Here is a 21,942-nt window from a genome sequence, read left to right as displayed (position 1 = left end):
GCAATAATTCGTATGCAAATTTGTCCATTGGGTTATTGTACTTTTTGCTTTTATGGTGGATTTTTGCCTTTTCCTTAAGTGCTCGTAATAATGGACCTGAGAACCATATAGGATAGTGACTATCTCGCGGTTTCCGCATGGGTGTATATCTATAAATAATGGGCATTAGTGTCTGGTAAAATATATCTAATTTTGCATCGACCGAATAAGAATTTTGAAATAGAGACAACCAATCTATTTGATCCAGTTCATTACAGACATTATCATAGTCACATAGGAAGAAATTGAGAAATGGTGTACGAGAAGGTTTCATGTAGCGGTTACAATTTAATGTTAAAATAATTTGTAGTGGTGGATGATGGTTGTCTATTGTGACCAAAGCATTATCTTCTTTTTTTACTTGTATCCAATCAGTATTATTTGTAAGAACTAAGTCTAAAATACGGGCGTTTATGTTTTCAATAAGATTGCATTGTTTCAAGTTATTGAAAGCAATGTGCTCCAAAAAGAGACTATCTATATTACTACCTATTTGACCAGACATTAAGCCGTTACTATTCGAATCGGTTGCCCAAGAAATGTTAGGTAAATTGAAGTCACCAATGATAAGAGTTGGTGAATCTTGACCTATTTTGTTGTTACAAATATCAGTCACACTTTTAAAAAAGCATTCCAAGTAATCTTCCTTGACAGGCGGAGGAACATAGACACCACAAACATATATAAAAATATTATGACTGACTTTAATCGCTATCCATAAATCTTCACATACAGATTCCCATTCGTACTTCCTGACGGACTCAAATTTTTTACTAACGGCAATTGCTACCCCACCACCTTCTTTTTTATGGCAAGATAGTGGACACGAAGAGCGATCTCGCCTGTGTAAGATATAACGACTATCTAGGATTTCATTATCAAAAATCGTGTTGTTCAACCAAGTCTCGGTCAAAATTATTAAATCGTAGTCCTGATATAGAGCCGCTGTATAGATATCTTCTGTTTTGGTCCTTAGACCTCGTACATTTTGGTAAAAAATATTTAGCGTGAATTTTATACAATAAAAATGTTAATGCATGCATACAGAATTGATTTACTAATGTAAGCCGTTTAGAGTTTCAGTATTTTTTATCCACAGTGCTGCAGCTCCATTGTTTTTACGAACAAATATACGACCATTTCTTATCCATACAAATTCGTATTTCTTCTCTCTCGCAGCTAGTCTAGTGGCAGCATGTAATTTTTTATTCTTCGGGGATAAATGTTCCATGATGTATATAGGTGTGGTCTGACCAGCGAAACCTAAATGAGACGTATTCAGCTTGTTCTGTGGATTTTTCTTATTAAAACGTTTAACGGCCGCAAGTAAATCGTCTCGTACTCTTGGGCTGGACAATTTCACTACAATGCTTCGCGGTCGTTGTGATTGTGTGTCCATCTTAGCAACTCTGTGAAAGTTCAGTATGCTGCCATCTGTTAGGTCGCAAGAGACAACTGATGCCATCTGCTGGACAATGGTGAGGATATTCTCATTTTTGGTTTCCGGGATGCACTGAAGCTCAACGTTACAATCTCTAGCTTGCTGCTCAAGGTGATCAATTTTGCTATTCAAGTCAATCATTTGCGATCGCAAATTTTGGTTTTCCGTATTTAAATTCGACAGGGACTTTTTGGATTCTTCATTTAACCCAATCTGGTCATCATAAGCATTAGACAAGAATTGCACAGACTTTGTGAGCTCATCCACTTCCTCCTTTAGTGTACAAAATTTGCCTCCAAGGTCCCTTACTTCTTTTTGGACTTCGGTAAGCTTGGCATCGAACTTATTAAGGCTTACTTGTTGGTTTTCGAAGTGTTCCTTCATTTCTCGACGCAAATTTCTTATCTCGTTTATAATAACATCTTGATTTGGACTACTTGTCGTGCCCAATAGTGGCGGCAAGACGGTTGCATTATCGGGCGATTGCTGCTTGCGATTTTTGCCTTGAATTGGCTTGCACTTGCCAGCAGGTCTGATTGAAAAAACGTGGACTGTGCAACATTGTGCTGTATCGACAAAAATGGAGCGAGAAATATAAATATAAAGATATTTTTAATATTTCAAGGCCATCCTGAGTCCTGGCTGGTTCGTTATCGGTAAGTTAGGCAAAATTCCGAGCTTTTTATTAAACTCTTTGTTCATTCGCAATTTCTGCTACAACAGAAATTCTCTCAGAATTGGTTATTTAACCGTTGCAATTTGAAAAGGCTGAAAATTATACAATTTGCATAGGTACGCTCATTTCGCAGTTTCACAAAGGGTTGGACCCGTTGTCCGGGTTCACAACAATCGAGCTCTACTTTCTCTACATACAATGAAGTTAGCATTGTTTATTATAATTAGTTCGCAATAAAATGGCGATAGCTGTCACGACGGGTGACTAAGCGTTTTTACTCGTTTTGAAGGTTCCGTACCCAAAGGCTGCCAGCCCTAACACCTACTAATCCTGCGCTGTCCGTCCGTCCATCTGTCTGTCAGCGGGCTGTATTTCATGAACCTGTGTTCTGTATTCGACTGGTTCGACAACACAAATGCACTGCCTATTACCCAATTTTGATACCTAGTCCGCTATTTTCTTGATGAAAGTATATTATTATAGGTAGGTAAATAAAAGATGAATGGCATTTTCCTAGATTAGACCAATTAGATTAGACCAATCCTTGATCCAAGGGCATTTTATTTCAAAACAAACTTTTTGCCATGATGCAATAGCATTTAGAACACAGCGTACACATAGGCGACCACCTGAAACCCAAGAAGACCGCCAAAGGTTTTTTAAATAATTCAGTTCGGTAAAGAGTACCGTCGTGTCCCGTTACTTCGCCTGGTTTTTGACAGTTTTTGTCTTCCCGCCTAGAGAGTGCTTTTTATTTCAAGTCCTGCTTTTAACGCGGCGGTCTCCGTTTTCGTCGATACTAAAGTTTACTAAAATGGAAATAAGTTAGGAACGCATGGATCGAAAAATTTGAAATTAATATATAATATTTTTCATTATATCCCCTTGGATTTGGTCCGATAAAAACATGATTGGACAAACTTTCCTCGATAGAAAAAAAATCAGAAGTTTGGTCTAAAACCTTAGACTTTTGGGTTTTTCTCTTTAATGACAAAGCTCTTAAAGACGTAACTTTCACCATAGGTGTAAAACAATCAAATAAATAATTCGGTCCGATCATTTCACAGTAAGTGCTATATTTCAAATTATATTCTAAATTATTTGATTTCACGCTTCCTCGCTTATTCTCTTCAAATCGCGTACAGAGCGAGTACAAAGAATTTTCGACCCTATTGTTGAGTGTTATGGGCCGTAATTACGTTATCTTGTCAGTCATACCCGTCGCCTCAGCGCGGCAGGACCTGTTTCGGGTTTCATAAGCATTTTGTCATACTGTAATTGTACAGAATGCCATAGAGTAGTAAATTCAGTACTATGTTATAAAGTATTTTTATTTAGGATTTTTCTAGATTTTAAGATAAGTTTATATTGTGCATTTATTACATTAAAAAAGTAATTATTTTAAAAAGAATGCAGTAAACAGTACATTGCAGTGTAGTGAAGCTAATATTAGGTCATTATAGACCTTATAATTTGAAAATGAAAATTAATTAATCTGAGTGCTCTATCCCGGTAGCTCAAAGATCAAAAACCAAACTTGTAAAATGCATAAGTATTAGAAGATAAGATGGAAAAAAAACTTTATTGATATCAATTTAAAGGTTTTTAGGGGAAAGTACTAATTATTATGAAAATAGGATGAGAGGAGACCGCGTATAAGCAAGCGTAGTGTAGGACGTCCTCCAGCACGATGGACTGATGATATAAAGCGGCTGGCGCTCTTTAGGGAAGGCCCATGTCCAACAGTGGACATCCACGGGCTCATAATGATGATGATGATGATCATGATTATTATGAAAATGACATCCACTTTCAAGTCCGAGATGTTTATCCAAGGTGTTATAATTTTTAGTTTCTTCACTTGCTATGCAATGATATCATTTATTAGGGTTCCGTACCTCAAAAAGAAAAGCGGAACGCTTATAGGATCAATTTGCTGTCTGTTTGTCTGTCTATCTAACTGTATGTCTGTCTATCTGTCCGCCTGTCAGTCTGTTTTGTCCGTGTGTGTTGTGTCTGTCAGGAAAACCTATAGGGTACTTCCCGTTGACCTAGAATCATGAAATTTGGCAAAAACCATGAATTTATGGGTTCATTAAAAAACAATGTGTTTCAATTTTCAAAGTAAGATAACTATACCAAGTGGGGTATCATATAAAAGGGTTTTACCTGAACATTCTAAAACTGATTTTAATTTATTTTTAAGCATAATAGTTTTTGATTTATCTTGCAAAATGTCGGAAAAATACCTGAGTACGGATACGGAAACTTGGTGCGCGAGTCTGACTCGCACTTGGCTGGTTTTTTTATGTAAATACGTCACTAAGTAGTCAATAATAAGTTTGACCAAAAATTGCAGTGTCATAAATGTTTTATAGATCAAAAAAATAATCATACTATTAAATATTCCTTCAACTTAGACCTTATTGTCACAGCTTAAAAGTTGAAAATGTGCAAAACAAAATTTCATACGTACTTAATACTTTTTCTCATAAAACTAGTTCAATTTACAAGAAATGAAAGATCCTATTGTGTTTGCCTTTGTCAATACAAAGGATCTTTGTGGCTTTTGTGTTCTCACTCACGTATACTAACATTAAAATATCGATGTTAAAATATTCGTTGTAAAACTTACCTTATGCAGTTATTCTTAAAGTATACATTAAATTGTTATTAGGACGAGAGTTGCTTCGTTTTGGAATGCCAAATCAGTGTATCAATTTTTCTTGTTTTGAATCGAAAGGTAAGAACAGTAATAAAATGTAACTACTGAAATCGTTTGTTCGTAGCTTTTATAGGTTCGTGAGAAGTAGTATTGTTGTATGATAATTTGGTCAATTTACAGATCAAATTTCTCAAAATCCTGTCTTAGTGCGGGTCTACGTTATATAGAGAACCAACTGCACCTTTTCAAACTTCAAAATCCCATCAGGACCAGTCCTGGCACAATTGTTAGTTAGTGGTAGTACCTTTTCACCCCCACTTTTTTTCATATTACATCCGATAGGTCAATTTTTTTCGTATAAAATAGCCTATGTTACCCGGATCTTTACGACAATTCGATTTACACCTCATTCATCAAAATCAGCCCAGTAGTTTCGGCGCTACGGTGGAACACACAGAATCTGGATACAAACACACACACATACATATACAGACTGCTAAAATCATAACTCTTCCTTTAGGCTTTGCCGCAATGGGGTAAAAAAACAGGCTGAATTGAGAACCACCTTCTTTTTGGAAGTTGGTTAAAAATTAAAAAGGGAGCAAGCAACAGACCATTTAGACTATTTACTTTTCCAGACGTTTTAGATACTATCTCATTCAGCGTTTATGTCATCCAACTATGTAATTTGACGTCTGGCTAATGAGGTGTTCTAATCATACAGACTATTCACAATTCCAGATGTTTTGCTACTTGTGCATTCTGTTTTTATGGCGTACAGCTAAGTTGACTCTCTGCTGACTGGGTAATCTGCTTTGATGTCATCTAGCTGAATTGTCTATTGGCTAACTAGGCACTTTGCTTTCATGTCAGTCAACGTAAAATTGTCTTTTAGCGAAAAGGTAATGACCTCTTTTTCTGGATGCCTAATGATAGGCATCCAGAAAAAGAGCTCAGCTTCTGAATTAGAGAACATAATTACTACAAATTTAAAATTTGAATCAATGGCCCGAATCTGAATATAACAAAAAAGCTATAAAATATTTTAATCTCTGTCTTGACTTTGTTCAGTATCATATAAAAACATTTCTCCAGCGCTTTGACTTTGAACCTTAACGTAAACAGTTAAGTTAGCGTATTGAATGTGTGCATACCTACTTATGCTCTTTTGGAATATTTCACCTAATTAGTTAACTTTTATGGCTATTAGCTCCGAGCGGGCCGGTTTGACTGTAACCATATTGAATAAACAAAAACAAGGATTATAAACAAAACAGCTTTTTATACAACACGAAATATATTATAATGTTATCCTGTTATGGCTGCAGGTGCATATAATCTCTTTCAGGTGTTTTTGCACGCCTAGCGCGTGTGATATTTTTTTACTGTAAACGTTTTGATAATATGAAAAAATAGGATTTTACGATCTCGGTAATTAGTGAAATGCAATAAATAGTTACTTGTGTAATGTCCGTGCTAACTATATTTTCATTGAATTTCAGTTGAGTGTAATTTCTATAATCTCAGCATCTATAATAGCAATAAGATATAGAAAATATAAGATTTACCTATAAATGTAAGTAATTAGGAACGACAGTATTATCATTATCAATAAGTGAAAATTTCAGAAACTTGGACTTGTCCATGCTATAATCTTTTATCCATGTGAAGTATCTTCTTTCAAGGCCAAATGTAATGGTCACCACAGTAATGACCAAAACTGGCAGATAGGGGTTTATAATGAGAACGTTAACGTAAAATAGACCTTAACCGCCTTGTTTTATAGCTCAAATTAATCCATTCATGTAAAGCCAGTCAGACAGAACCAGAAATTAAAATCGGTGTAATTGAATTTAGGACCTTAAGTCAAGGTTATTTAGGCCCATTTTAATTTAATGTTACTGTGTGTGTGTGATCTCATTCTATGAAAGTTGGTGAAATGTAAAATATCCTACTATAATAAGCATACAGGTTGAAAAAGACACCTATTAGCATGATTGTAAATAGATCTCATTCATTATTTCTCGTTGTTGACAAAACAATAAAAGTACATTATAATATTGTTTTTTTTTATCAGTGACTGTTTACTAACTAATGATAGTAACTTGGCAACAGTGTGCATTAAAATCCATACTAATATTATAAATGCGAAAGTGTGTCTGTCTGTCTGCTACGTTTTCACGGCCCAACCACTGAACCGATTTTAATGAAATTTGGTACAGAGTTGGGATACATCCCGGAGAAGGACATAGGCTACTTTTTATCCCGGAAAAATGAAGAGTTCCTACGGGATTCAAAAAAACCGAAATCAACGCAGGCGAAGCCGCAGGGATCCTCTAGTAGTATATAAAACAATATTTAACTTGTACAAATATTTTTTATAGATACGCAATGTTATATATTACAATAAAGTAACCCAGCGAAGTCGAATGTAATCGATTCTGATGATACCTACAGATTAATTTTTTTAAATAAATTTTTAATTATTTCATAATAAATATTTTTTATCACTATAACTTTGAATTTTAAACTTATACATAACTTGACTTTTTAGTCCATCGTAAACACTGAAGTGGGGTGACGTAATGATTAAATGCAGGAGCGATGTGAAAATAATAATCTACACTGTGGCGATGCGCAACCGGTTCAGGGGCGTCTAAGAGAGATGCCGATACAATGTGTATCGCCATCTCTAGATTTGAAATTATACCTGGAATATACCGTCCCCTTAATATATGGTGGCCTTTAGACATGACTATAAATTAAGACTGTTACGAAAAGTAATGCAGTTTTTAGAATGCCCCAAAAACTGTTTTGACTGAGCTAGGCGAAGTAAGGGCACAATTCCTAACTTCGCCTAGCAGCGTTTCTATGTTTATTGTCTATAATAACTGTCTCTGAAAAAGCGAAAGACCTATAGATTATGCCGCAAAATCATTTTGAAACGTATATGGCAGAAAACAAAGTTCATTTTAGAAAAAAATTATCGGTAGGCGAAGTTAGGAACCCAACTGCCGTTGTTTCCATACATTTGTTCTTTTTTGCTAAGGGTTGTCAAAAGAAAGGAATCATAAAAAATACATATTAATACTGAACATGGTTTTCATTAAAAAAAAAATACAAATCTTAAAAAGTTTTTTTGAACAAATTAATTGTATATAACACAATAAAAGTAAGTAGTAAAAATTTTGATTGTCTATATTTTATATACAAACGAAAATAAATCAATATTTTTTCTTCTTGAACAGTACAAAGTACGAACCCACGAGACAGTTTTTTTTACAGTTTTTTTAAAAATTAAGATTTGTTTGTTCACTTGTGTTGTTGTTTTCAGTTGGATAGGTGCCTATTATTATCTATACTAATCTATCTATTACTGATAAATAACATTGAAGTGTCTGTCTGTAATTTCGAAATAACTACCTCATATTAAGCTCATATGGTTATTTGAACGATACCATAACTGAATTACATTTTTTGAATTGTCTGTCTGTCGGTTTGAATGGGCTGATCTTCGGAACGGCTGAACCGATTTTGACGGGATTTTCATAGACAAGTAGAGGGTTGACTAGGAAATAACATAGGGAACTTTTTAACAGACTTTCAAAAAGATAGTTTTGTTTTTCTACCTATGTACACTGAAATCTTCAAGATTTCTGAACCGATTTGTGTATTTTTTTTTTAATCAAAAGAGGAACTTTGCGACAATGTTTCTAAAAAATTTGCATTCCAACTCCTCAATCCTGATGCTGCAGGGGACCTGACCACCAAAACTGATAGGTACAAATGAATTTATCAAAGATTAAGTGACAACCCTAGAGTTAGGCGAAGTACGGTACCATCATGGTGGCCGCAGTTACCTTGTTGATAAATCTTGATGTAACTCATTATCTACATAAGATATATTGAAAACAATTGTACAACATAAAAGACGATAAAGTAGTGATTTTATTTTACAATAAAATTTAGCCATACTTGTCGTAGATTCTTGGCGGCACGTAAAGTTTTTGACCGGTAGAAAAAAACATCTCACTTCCCGCAGCAGATAAATGGCTCTGGTCGCTATTGTTGTAAAGTTAGTTACAAATGGTCAGGAATAGTATTGCCGTAGATAACACTAGTATTGTATTTAGTAGGTTTTGAGCTGTTCGGTTCCCAACTTTAGCAGATTTTTCGATGTTTTTAAAATTAGGCGAAGTATGGTTTAGCAGGCGAAGTCAAGGGACACGACGGTAAAAGCAAAGAGCCAAGAAAGGGCCGACCACCATTAAAGCAGGGATAGCATTATTCCGGTGATAAATAATCATTTGTGCAACCTTAGTAATACTTTTTTTGTGAAGTAAAAAAAATTTAAAATTGAAATCCGCAGAATCCTTTCAGAATCATTTAGGCGAAAAAGGGCGAAAAAGGCATAGTTTAAGATTGCCAATGCCATCTAGTGTCTAGTAGTAGATCTTTGAAAACCCATTGAAGTTCGCCCGCCATCTAGTATGCAATAGCAAAAGCTTTAGTGCTGCCATTTCATATTAAGTTTTCAATCAAAAGCAAAAGAATTTATTCAATCAAATAAATTATAAACCATCATATTTTTAAATACAATAAATCGTATGTATGTGAAATAAAATTGTTTACTTAATGTACACAATATCATCAATGAAAATTTTCATTCATAATCTGTGGTCAGCCATTTTGGAATTTGATAATAATTTGACTTGACTTTCCGTCGACCAAAAGTGGCTGTTATGTTTTCTTACTACCTGCAAAATTGATATAAAAATTGCTCCCTTTGACGATTTGCACGCGTGGCCGTTCCACTGCCGCTGCCGGAGCAGACCGCTCGAATCCCGGACCGCATCAAAAGTTACAGTGTACGATCAGCTGTGACTGACGTGTTGAACCCAAACAAATCGGGTGTAATCTTAGTGCTATGCTGTTGGGAAGATGAACGGTACGTTTTATGAGCAGCTCGGGGGTGTGGCCGGGATGTTCGAGCAGTGGGGCACGTGCGAGCGAACGGTCGTCGCCTGCGCTCTGGCTCGCCGGGTTCCCTGGCCGGGGCTTCGGCTGGTGCAGCGCGCCGTGGAGGCCGCCTTGCAGAACCACGTCGAGGACGAGCGCCTGGAGCGAGACGCCAACGACGAAACGTTGCTTGCCAGTCTCCTCGCGGCCAGGGCTGACGAAGACGATGAAGAAGGTATGTGGAAGTTTATCTACTTTAAAAATATTACTTATTCAGTTAATCTGAAGCTCTAATCGACATATTCAAGCATTACCAACTAGTTTACAAAGGCAAGTTTTAAAATGGATTTGTTATTGTATCTTTACTGGGTTGACAATGAATAAAGTCTTCAAACATCTTCACACAAATGTTTATAGTTGTACACAAGCAGGATTCTTGCATAAAATCATCATAAAAACGCCTAAGCATGCTTGTATAAAATCATTCTTCACTCAGCTTTGACAAACTTGTAGATATGTATGGAGCTAGTTAACAACTTTATAGGTAAGCAGACTGTTTAGGAAGGCCGAGTTAATTGCCTTTAGGTGTCAATCTAGCCCATTATATAGCAAGCATGGATTATAGCATAGATTACTGTGAATGTGGGTTGCAGAACTATTCAGACCTCTAGCCTTGTTGTGTAAACATGTAACTAGATGTTCAGTGTTGAGTAGACCTAGAAGTTTAAGCTAGAACATGGGATAACTAATGTGAGTTGTAAAAGGAGAAAGTGACTGTCATATCAAGATACAGCTCAAACCACTAGCTCTAGAAACTTAAGATTTTGCATAATGTAGGTTTTCTCTAGAAGGTAGATCCCTTTCTTTTTTTTTCATTCAGCTACAAGTCAGCCCTTGACTGCAATCTCACCTGTTGGTAAGTTATGATGCAGTCTAAGATGGAAGCAGGCTAACCTGGTTTGGCAGTTTTTGTTAAACCCATACCTCTTTTGGTTTTACACAGCATCATACCCGAACGCTAAATCGCTTGGCGCCACTGCTTTGCCGGTAGGGTGGTAACGGTAAGGGTAGCCACAGCAGAAGCTTCCCACCACACCAGTCCAGTGATTTAGACATAAAATTCCAAACCCTGCTGGGAATGGAACCCGGGACCTCCCACTAATAAGACCACAGCGCTTACCACTGCACCAAGAGAGGTTTCTGAGAACAATGTTTCTGATAGGAACTGCTAAGTTGTGCAATGCCCTTCTGCTGTCTGTGTTGCCTGCCAACTATAACTTGAACACCTTCTATTCAAATGTAGTATAGAAGCAGGTGTTATTTTACGAAAGTCCATGATATACAAGGAACCAAAATCTTAATTTGCTATAATTCGTCAAACCAAAGAAATCTGTATGATGCAACATGCAGCATGCGACATGCCCTGCCCGCCCTCCCACTGTTAAGCATGCAGGAAAAGCCAGCCACCAAGCAAGCCATAGGCACCACTATGTATGCATGTTGCACCATACAGATTCCTTGTACCTTCTACTCTAACACGCTTCAACTTAGACCTCATCATTGTTACTGGAGGGCTTAGACTGGAATCTGGCATGCAGATAGCTATTATGGTGGAGACATTTGCTAAGAAAGGGTTTTCAATAATTCAACCTCGAAGGGGATAAAATAGGGATTTAAAATTTGTGTAGTCCACACAGATGAAGTTGCAGGCATAAGCTAGTTCTTGTACAAGTAAGTACCTACTACAAATTTTCCTCTCAGATTTTATGAATAGGAATTTGCTTTAATTCATATTTATATAACACTGAGGAAACCTTAAAATAAGGAAATGTGTGTAATATCCTGTAGAAACCTCAAATCTTTTTATTACAACTCTTAAATTATCGAGACCAAATATCTAAGTATTTTTTCCATCTAAGTAAATAAAACATGTTATTGAATTCAGTAATATAATATAGGAGATAGTTCAAAAAGGCTGACAGGTGGTGTCAGTGGAATTCCGCAGCATCAGCTTCATGCGTCGTGTTTCCGCGGAGCCGTGAGAACCGATGTAGCGCTGGCTCGCTTAGCGTCAGCCGCTGGTTTCGCCTGCGTAGCACTTCTATTTATTAACTAGCTGATGCCCGCGACTTCGTTCGCCTGGATATAGGTTTTAAAAAAATTCATGGGAACTCATTGATTTAAATTTTAGGTCTGACATTTTAACACATAGGCCCAATTCCATCTCAGATTTTACTTCATTGATGTAAAATCTAGGATGGCATTGGACCTATGTGTTAGTCCAAGGTATATTCTATCTCCATTCCAAACAGCCAAATCGGTCCAGTAGTTTTTATGTGAAAGAGTAACAAACAAACACACATAACACACAAACTTTCCCTTTTATAATATTAGTGTGATTAGGTGTCACACTATCTGCACTACTATGTTTGTGTGGAATTCGTTTTTAATTTTGAGGATTGTGGCTTCTTCGAGATATCACCTTCACGATGTTGCGCCATTTTTCTCTGTTAGAGACAGTACGGAAGGCATTGCAGAAGGGCTGGTCGGACCAACGTCTCGGGCTGCGTCCGCGGGTCTCTTTCCTTTGATCTTGCCAGTCACCAAGAGTTTCTCTATGCTACTCAGGTTTTTCCGAGCAATGTGACCGAAGTAATCGAGCGTCCGCCGCACACAGATGTCGGAGAGCCACATCTTTATTTTCAATGCGTTTATGATCGAGACGTTGGTCTTATGCTCCGTCGAAGAAATATTGGAATCTAAGAAAGCCTATACATATAGCTAAAAAAATATTTCATATTTCAGATGGCGAAAGACTGCGGCAGCTGCTGACCATGCTACCCCTGCTACGCACGGACAATGAGCGAGCCAAGAACGTGTACGTGGCGGCGACACCAGCGCTGGTACAGCGTTGCGTGGACGCGCCGCGCCGCACGCCCGCGCCCGACCTCTGCCGCCAGCTGCTGTCCTACCTGCTGGTGCACCCCGCCTTTACTGTCCACGACCAAAGGTGAGACAATGAACGACTCATTCTGCGTTGTAAAACTAGATTTATTTATATAGTGTTACAGTTCAATTTAGGCTACTTCGAGTTGCTCCTTTGTCTCGCACTTACACTGTCTAGACTGACGGTTCGTTGAACCTCTGTATGTTTTATCACACCCTCACTGTGGTCGTGGTAAGGAGGCGCTGGCTGTGTGAACTGATGGACGTCCACTGCTGAACTTAGCTGAAAATTTACTTCCAGAGATTCCCATACCTCGTGCCACAAATTTGAGTGCTATGAAAATCATACAAAATAAAGTGCCTTTTACTAGCTGCCTTCTCATCTACCAGTCATCCAAATATCCATGGCGTCCACAGTCCACCACATATCCATGGCGTCCACAGTCCACTTCACTCATTGAGTCTGTCGTTGTTGTGTCGACCAGGTTAAAGCCAACCTGGTGGATACGACGATGGCGACTCACTACATCGGAGGAGACCCCGCCAGCTGCCAGGAGGTCCCGCACGCCGCAAGCGTGGTCCCCGGTCTGGTCCCTGCGTTACCTTGTCGCAGCGAGGACTGCAGGGACCAGACCTTGAGACTGTGTCTTATTGACAACAAGGAATGGAAGCTAGCAACAACCAAATCAAAACATGTGTTATAGTGCCCGGCAAACAACTTGAGCATTGCCGCGATTGGCTGGAGCATTGGCGTTAATACGTCGACTTTCGCTTCCCGGATTCGCCGACTTTCTCCCACTACACTGCTTCAGGTCCAAGTTGTTTGCCGGGCACTATACTAGCTGACTAGCTGATGCTTGCGACTTCGTTCGCGTGGATTTAGGTTTTTAAATCCCGTGGGAACTGTTTGATTTTCCGGGATAAAAGTTGCCTATGTCATTCTCCAGGTATATCCATACAAAAAATCACGTTAGTCCGTTGCTACCTGATTTTGCACAATTTCGCTATGTTTATTTTGTGTGATGCTTAAATCACACTGAATCTAAACCTAGCTTTGGTGAAAGCGGGTTTTGTCATATTTAGAAATCTTACTCTCAGTCGACTATTATAATTCCAAAATTTTATGTTTACAGAACACTGACGCAATGGCTACGCTATTTAGAAAACCACATGTCCGGCAACAGAACCACAGAAACAGTGTGGCAACAGAGGATAGACCCGTGCCTATTGCCGGAGACTAACATCTGGACAAACAACAGCATCTTCCGCCGGACCATCGGCAAAAACGTGGAGTTCCGAGGGGTGCTGGACTCCGACAACCACTCGTACACCGACATTTTACAAGAATCCTTCTCCAAGAACGGAAGGGATGTAGACCTAAGTTTGGATGGCGATATGTTGAACTTCGACGCGGCGGTGGCGCAGCCTAAATCCCAAAGATCGAACAGCCTGACTCCGCCAGCGAGTAATTTCATGCAGATGTCTTCGTCAGCTGAGAATTTGAGTGACGAACAGTTTGTTCAGAAACCCAGAAGCTTTTCGCTGTCGAGCGAGCACAGTTTAAGTCAATTGCGACCCATCAGTGTAATGTACGGGACCACGGGAAGCGAAACTCGACTAGACGACTTACGGTCGAATAACTACACGGAACACCCCGGCATGTCCACAGTCGCGCAGTGGTTGAAAAGTCTGAGGCTACATAAGTACGTGTGGCTGTTCACGAACATTTCATACGAGCAGATGATGGCGATCGATGAGAAATATCTGGAAAAGTTAGGTGAGTTAACCTGCTGATATTTTTTAATGTTAAGTAGCTTAATTAAACTTGGTAGGGCTTCGGTTAGTAGCAATTAAGATAGTCTTGAGCGGGGTATGTTTGTATAATGCCACTTATATAACAAGGATTATATTTTAATGAGGTTTTCACTATTTGGAGCCCTTTTTTCATGAGGCAGATTTATATGTTTATCATATTATTTGTAATATATTCACCGCCTTACCAATAGAGATAATAAAATGCTTGATAAAACGCAATGAAGAGGTCTAGGTAGGACGCTTGCCTAAAAGATACCTTGAAAGTATTTAAGTCTGAAACTAGTCAGACAAAAATATGTATATTTAAAAATCTTTCTATGATATCCATTTTTTACTTGGTATTAAAACACAATAACTCGGTAGGTGTAACAAAAGGCGCCCGCCACAAGATCCTGCTCTCGATAAAGAAACTAAGCGAACGTGGCTCCATCCTAGAGGGTGTTCAGGCGGAACTGTCGTCCAGCACGGGCTCAGTGTTGCGCGCCCTGGAGCGTCTGCGAGGGGTGCTGCTGTCGCCCATGCAGCCTGCCTCTGAGCTGCCCGCTGCTATCGTCGCGGCTTTAGACCTTGGTAAGTTCCCTTCACCTCATGTAATATGTAGTCTTCTTCATACTGTGAAACCTCCAGCGTTCCCTTTACTTATGCTATAAGTCTTTATTACCATAAGTTTTATGATTCTGGGTCAGTGCCTCGTACCCTATAGGCTTTGATTCCTTTGACGGATCTTGACAGACACTACAGCCAAACGGCAGACAATGAAGTTATCTTTCAAAGGGTTGCTTTTTTCCTGTTGAGGTATGGCACCCTAAAAAGAAGTATCCTACTAATATTTTAAATGCGGAAGTTTGTATGCACGTATGGATGTTTGTTACTCTTTTACGCAAAAACTACTGGAGGGAGTTTGGCTGTTTGGAATGGAGATAGATTATACCCTGGATTAACACATAGGTTACTTTTTATCCCGTGAAATCAATGAGTTCCCACGGGATTTTTAAAACCCTATCCACGGGAAGGAAGTCGCGGGTTTCAGCTAGTCTATAATAAAGTTGTATTGGTTCCAGCGTCGAAGTGCCTGAGCGGCGCGGCGGGCGCGCCCAGCGCGTCGGACGGGGAGCCCGAGCCCATAGACCCCATGTCCCTGCACTGCTGGCTCATCGAGAAGGTACCACTTTGCGCATTTCCAAAACGTTCCACTGTCGAAACACTTCGATTTCAAATCCGGCCACGGAACCCTAACTTTTCAGAGTTATGTGCGCTTTAAGGGGCAAGCGACGGGTCTGCCCGCTAAATTCAAATTTTACTTGGTTTTTCGCAATTTGTAAACTAATACGACAACGTAGGGTTATGGCACTTTAATTGCGGCAATGGCAGTATCATCCTCACAGGTTTATATAAAAATCTTTGCTTGAAAGGGTCCAGTTTAAGAAGTTAGTTCTAGTATCGACTAGTTTGTGAGTTATAGTCGATACTAGAGCTAATTTCTTAAACTGGACCCTTTCAAGTAAAGATTTAGTTAGGATCCTAAAAGGGTTCCGTTTTACCTTTTGAGGTACGAAACTTTGAAAAAACGAGTTTGCATTCTAGGCACTCCATCACGAAGCATTCAGCACTCCGGAAGTGCAGTCGGCACTGAGGCGGCTTCGGCATCGCCTGCCGCCGCGACAGTTCTTCCACTTGGTGGGCGACGCGCCACACAGGCGTCTCAAACACAGGTAAACTGACTCACATTTATACCAGCGGTATAACGCTGCCTCGTTTCAACAGTGTCTTACGTATGATGTTGGGTGCAGATGGCGCACGCCGGTGTGCGGCGCGCGGGGCCCGCGGCGCGCGTGGGCGCCGCCGCCGCGCGGCAAGTCGCACTCGTACCCGCCCTTCCCGCCCGCGCACGCGCTGCCGCGCCCGCCGCCGCCGCCCTCCGCCGACGACTACTCCAGCCTCGACGCGCTGTGTCTGCAGATGACGGAGCAGGCCATCAACTAGCCCCTCTCCTGGTACTACTACTGCCCGTCTACTGCATATGCATCTGCAGATAACTGAAATAGCTCACTACCACCTCTGCTGACCTGGTTTGTGACGTCATTTGTGTACTTTTTTCAGTTTAATAATATAAAATGGTTATTTAACCTTGAACTGACAAAAGATGTGGATTTATCGTATTTTGGAAAACCCTCCATTTAATAAAAACAAAAAAAAAAATTAATACAGGAAACTTCCCTATTGAACTGTTTTCTTCACCCTCCTCACCACACCATACCTAAAGACCTTGTCTATTTGCAGGTTTAAAGTTCGTGGCGCGGGGTTATTATGAAACTTGAACAGACCATCGACAACTACACACTAGAAATGCTAGTTATAGTTAATCACTAGATATCTACCAAATTATCGACCCAAAACACCATGGTCCTCAATTCCTCAAACTGTCTCAACCTATGCCATATGAAAGCTTTTGAGGTAGTTTATGTCATAGAGTGGCCAAGTCTCTGACACTTAGAGCAAATATTTCGGGTGAGTTTTAAAAATGTATCCATTATACATTTTTAAATTAATTAATACTGTCTCAGTTTTGGAAACACCATGTTGGTCTCCATAGTATGAGATAAGTTGTACCCCAAAAGCATTCATATGGCATAGGTTTCAACATTGTCGAGGGATTTTGATGAATTGGACCAAAATGACTCAAGGTTATTTTGTGAGGAACCGTCTAAATCTGAGACAAATAGCACACAATAAATTGTATATTAGTTATTTTAACTAATATGTATACAGTGACAAAATTATACATTTTTCTGTATCAATATATACATTAAAAGTGTGTAGTTAATTATGTTATTAATTATATTATCATTTAGTTCCATGTTTTTGTGGTCCATTGATTAGTTTGTAATTAATGGAATAATTACGGAGCTGGCGAACAAAACGGGGTAATAGTAATTACACTTCTAATTAAAATACATTTTTCTTTAATCTAGACTTTTTTGCTTACTGAAACAGAAATCTCAACTTATTTCCCAACAAAAAGGACTAAAACTATAGAAAAACGACTTAAAATGGAGTATAAAATTCATGATTTCGATTAAAACTCAGTAAAGGTTCACAATAGCTTTCATTGAGTTGATGTTCCTTCTGTAAAGTTTTATTTTGTGCAATCACACCGTTTTGCTCGCCATCTCCTCAATTTATTGGGTTAGTGCTAGAAATCAGAATTTGTAACCTTTGATTAGGTAACTGTGACACAAAAGACCCTTAACCAATGGTTAATATAGTTTATTTTATTTTAAGTGCAAAAATTGCAATAATATTTATTGTTTAACGCTCAACCAGAGATTTTGACAAAAAAATGAATGCTTTTAAATCAGAGTTATTAAATTATGTTTAATAATAATTACCTATGTGATGTAAAACAATTTGTTTCATAGAAATATGTGTTCCGACTAGCACAGTTGCTTATTTTATATAATATTTTTATTATGTTTGCTGCATTGTGCAACTATTATTTACATGCAGTAGAACTAACTCTACCTTCTGACAGGCAACCACTTTGTTGCTATAATACAATTAGGCTAGTGGGTTTGTAGCCTTTAGGCCGAAGTTAATAATAATCTACTATCTGTAATCTATCAATAAATTACATCAACGTTTTTATTTGACAAAAAATTGGCAGTCAGTAGGGGGCAACTGCTGACAAAGTGAAAACTTAAAAAGAAATGTGATTTTTTTTTGGACTTTCAAATCAATGTAGTAAGTATTAATAAAAAACCCAATCAAAATTACAAACAAGCTCTTTTTATTTTGCTGCAATTAAATTTAAACTCTATTTCTTGGTAGTTATGATTAATTTCTAATAGCCTATAAACTAGTACATAGACAGTGAAAATTGAATTTTATGTGATTGTTTTAGAGCATAATTTTGTTTGTGTAAAAGTTAGCATGTTATTGACGCGATCTTGATGTTTCCAAAATCGCCCAAAACGCATAAAGTTATCAATTCAAAAAATTACAGATAGATCGATTATTTATTGATATTGGCTGTTAGTAGTTAAGACACATCCGGTAGACTAAGATAAAATAATGAAGAACAATGACATCGACTTATCCGCCTCTGTCAATATTATACACATATACGAGATTGAAATAATAACTTCAGTCTTGGTACTACCACTTTTATAAGTTACGCCGATGTACCTGCGCAGAAATCTTTTTTTTGCCTTGCGCGAAAACATCTCGGCCAATCATAGCGCACGCCGGTGGTTGCCTACGCGCCATGAGCGAGATAGCACGAGTATGTCGTTCTTGAATTTGAAATCTTAACGTCAAGCACTAAAGTCTGTATTTCATTAGTATACATTCGGTTTTGGTTGGTGTTAGGTTAGGTTAGTCGCGCAAACTAATTTTGCCGATGCGACTTATAAAAGTGGTAGTACCCACATAGATTATGAATAAATAATTATACAAAGGCACTATTTGTATGTATTATACAAAAGCACTATTTGTATGTAAACAATTGTAAATATTTTGAAATTTTTTGAATTGCAATCGCTCTGTATTTGTGCCGCGCGCGAGCTACATTTGTCTCTGCAATAGTTTCCACATCTATGGCTGACTTGCTCTGACTTTGTTCGAGTGAAATGTGAAATTTCTGAAAATCTTTTCTAACACTGCGCTTACACTGTGGTCTGAAACATGTATGTATTCTGAAAATCTTTTCTAATACTGCATTTACACCATGGTCTAAAACATGACTGTATTCACAAATGTAGAATGCATTGTTATTTTTTGTCTACATGAAAAAAGTTGTGAAAGGAATTTCATACAAAACTTGTTAAATATTTGTTGACTCTACTACTTGTTAGCAGTGATAGCCTAGTGGTTGACTTGGGCTACCTATTTGAGGGGTTTACAGTTTGATCCCGGCCTAAACCCGGCCTAAAACATTTTTATTTTTAAATTTATCTTTTTGTGGGCAAGAAAAAAATATATCTTTGTTTCAGAGAGGGCGATATGCAGAAGAGGAAATAATTGCAAAGACAAACGCTAGTGCTGTGCGCGCGCCTTTTGTATAAATATTATGTCCTAATTTGTTTGGTGCTAATCTGCATTATTTTATTTTCAGTTAGTCATTAGTGATAATTGAACTAGAGCTAAATACTATTTTAATTTAATTTTAGTGACATGGGTAACATAGCAGAGCTTATTATAGGATAACAGGCACGAGTCGGCCTAAGACGGTTAGCTGCGAGTTTGAATGTAGATTATATTATGGTATCTGTTGTCTGTGGCGTGATTGTTGACATTTTATTATCTGTTACGAAGTGCAACAGCCTTGCACCGCGGGGTTTAGGTATAGAAATAATTGTTGACTGACTGCATAATTTATAATGTTAGCAAATGTTCATTTCCATACATATTTAATTTTGTTTTTTTTTTACAACATTTAATTTTTCTTAATATTATGAGCTAATTGTTAATATTTTGACTGGATCAAAAGGTTTGATTGTATTTTGTGCAATTGTAATATTTTTTTAACAGTTAAGTACCTAATTGAGGTTCAATGTAAATACCAATGTAGAACTACACTTTATAAAGCTTGGATTATGCACCTGAACAGATATCGATAGATATGTGCAATTAACAAATTTATTTACTTGAATTTCATACTATTGTTAATATGATAATCTAGTAATCTTCTGACCTATTTATTTTTTGATTCTATTTAAAATGCAGATAAATAGACCTCTAGCAATATTTTTTTACATTGTTTTGCTTGATTTAAAAGTATATCTAGGTGAAGGTGTATAATCTATGGCAATGTTATGTTTTTATTGCATAAGTGAAATGAAATAGTCCCTTCACTCAGTAAATTATTTAATTCTTACATTTTTCATATTTAATTTTCACTTGCTGTTACATTTTACCTTTTATCTGTTTTATTTTTCAACTGTGATATGATGCTGTAGTTAAAAGTCGATATATTGGTATGTGAAATAAATATATAGATGGCATTTATATCTTTTATTGGAATCTCTATTTTCCCACAGTAAGTTAGCTTTCAGAATACAAAGTTACATCAAGATTGGTTTTGTATTTTTATTACCTGTGACAAGATAACAAATAACAATAGTGCAACATTTCTTTAGTTTCTTTAATTGAAAACTTTTCAATAAAGCTAGCTACCCTTATGACTCCATCTGTGATGACGTTTGCTGGCGCGCGTGCTGTGCTTGTTTGGAGTGTTTTTTTTGTTAAAACTGACTGGAAAGCGCTCTAAGAGGGTACCGTGCGTATGTCGGCGAGCGCCGGCACAGACGGAGTCCATACTTGTATAGTTTAACTAACTTGTTACAAATAACTACAATCTTCAACTACAATCAAAGACGAGAGAAAAAAAAAAACCTACATTAGAATGATGTATGATTACCATCACAGTAGAATTAGCAGCAGGGGACCATGACCATCACGGGACCCAGTCCCAAGGGTGCTTAGGGTCTTTAGGGTTCCGTACCCAAAGTTTTAAAATGGAGCCCTATTAATATCACTCTGTTGCAGATCTATCTGTCTGTCTGTCTGTCTGTCCAGATCATGTCACAGATCTGTAGCTCGAAATAAGTTACAAATCGGAAATTTTGGTATTTGGTGTAAAACGTTAACGTTAACCCAGACCTAAATATTGAATTAGATACTTATTCAATTAAATTACATATTTTTCAGGGGGGCTTCGATACATGAAGAGCCGGAAAAAGTTTTTTTTTTCTTATCCTAGCATGTGGGGTATCATTGTTTAGAACTTATTGAGTAGAGTAGGTACAAATATTTTTTATCAATTAGGAAAGGGGGGGAGGGGGGGTAATCTAATTTGTCAGTATATTACGATAACGATTTATAAATTAGTTTGTAAGTCGTGACTAAAACAAATACACACATGTAAGACCTCCAAAATATGATGTTCATAATTATGTACGGAACCCTAAAAGAGCGAGGCCCGACTCGCACTTGACCCGTTTTTAGGGTTCCGTACCTCAAAAGGAAAAACGGAACCCTTATAGAATCACTTTGTTGTCTGTCTGTCTGTCCGTCGTGTCTGTCAAGAAACCTATAGGGTACTTCCCGTTGACCTAGAATCATGTTTGGCAGGTAGGTAGGTCTTACAGCACAAGTACAGGAATACATCTGAAAACCCCGAATTTATGGTTACATCATTTAAAAAAAATTAAAATGTGTTTTAATTTTCAAAGTAAGATAACTATACCAAGTGGGGTATCATATAAAAGGGCTTTACCTGTACATTCTAAAACAGATTTTTATTTATTTTTATGGATAACAGTTTTATTGTGCAAAATGTTTGATAAAATACCCGAGTACAGAACCCTCAGTGCGCGAGTCTGACTCGCACTTGGCCGGCCG

General features: G+C 37.8%; 2 protein-coding genes across 3 annotated transcripts; one reads left to right on the top strand and one right to left on the bottom strand.

Annotated features, from left to right (window-relative positions):
• Positions 1-825: 825 nt before the first annotated feature.
• Positions 826-1,864, bottom strand: LOC123873424. The gene is made up of 2 exons (XM_045918267.1): positions 1,294-1,864; positions 826-881 (listed from the first exon to the last, which is right to left on the bottom strand). The coding sequence occupies exons 1-2, from the start codon at positions 1,862-1,864 to the stop codon at positions 826-828; spliced, it is 627 nt and encodes a 208-aa protein (XP_045774223.1).
• Positions 1,865-9,503: 7,639 nt separating this feature from the next.
• LOC123873124 (protein Smaug) lies at positions 9,504-20,543 on the top strand. Of its 2 annotated transcripts, none has more exons than XR_006797607.1 (8): positions 9,504-10,015; positions 12,586-12,790; positions 13,860-14,503; positions 14,905-15,111; positions 15,603-15,703; positions 16,126-16,253; positions 16,332-16,610; positions 16,822-20,543. XR_006797607.1 is itself a non-coding variant. In XM_045917835.1 (8 exons), exons 1-7 carry the CDS (start codon positions 9,763-9,765, stop codon positions 16,522-16,524), a joined length of 1,731 nt encoding a protein of 576 aa, XP_045773791.1. In that variant the 5' UTR covers positions 9,504-9,762; the 3' UTR covers positions 16,525-16,535; positions 16,822-20,543. The 2 variants fall into 2 exon arrangements, 1 of the variants encoding a protein (XP_045773791.1); XM_045917835.1 differs by having other exon boundaries at positions 16,332-16,535.
• The last annotated feature ends 1,399 nt before the right edge of the window (positions 20,544-21,942 follow it).

This window comes from Maniola jurtina, chromosome 16 (genome assembly GCF_905333055.1).
Source record: "Maniola jurtina chromosome 16, ilManJurt1.1, whole genome shotgun sequence".
Lineage (NCBI taxonomy): Eukaryota > Metazoa > Arthropoda > Insecta > Lepidoptera > Nymphalidae > Maniola > Maniola jurtina.
The sequence above is the reverse complement of the archived record's forward strand: the minus strand, read 5'-3'. Positions and strand labels throughout refer to the sequence as shown.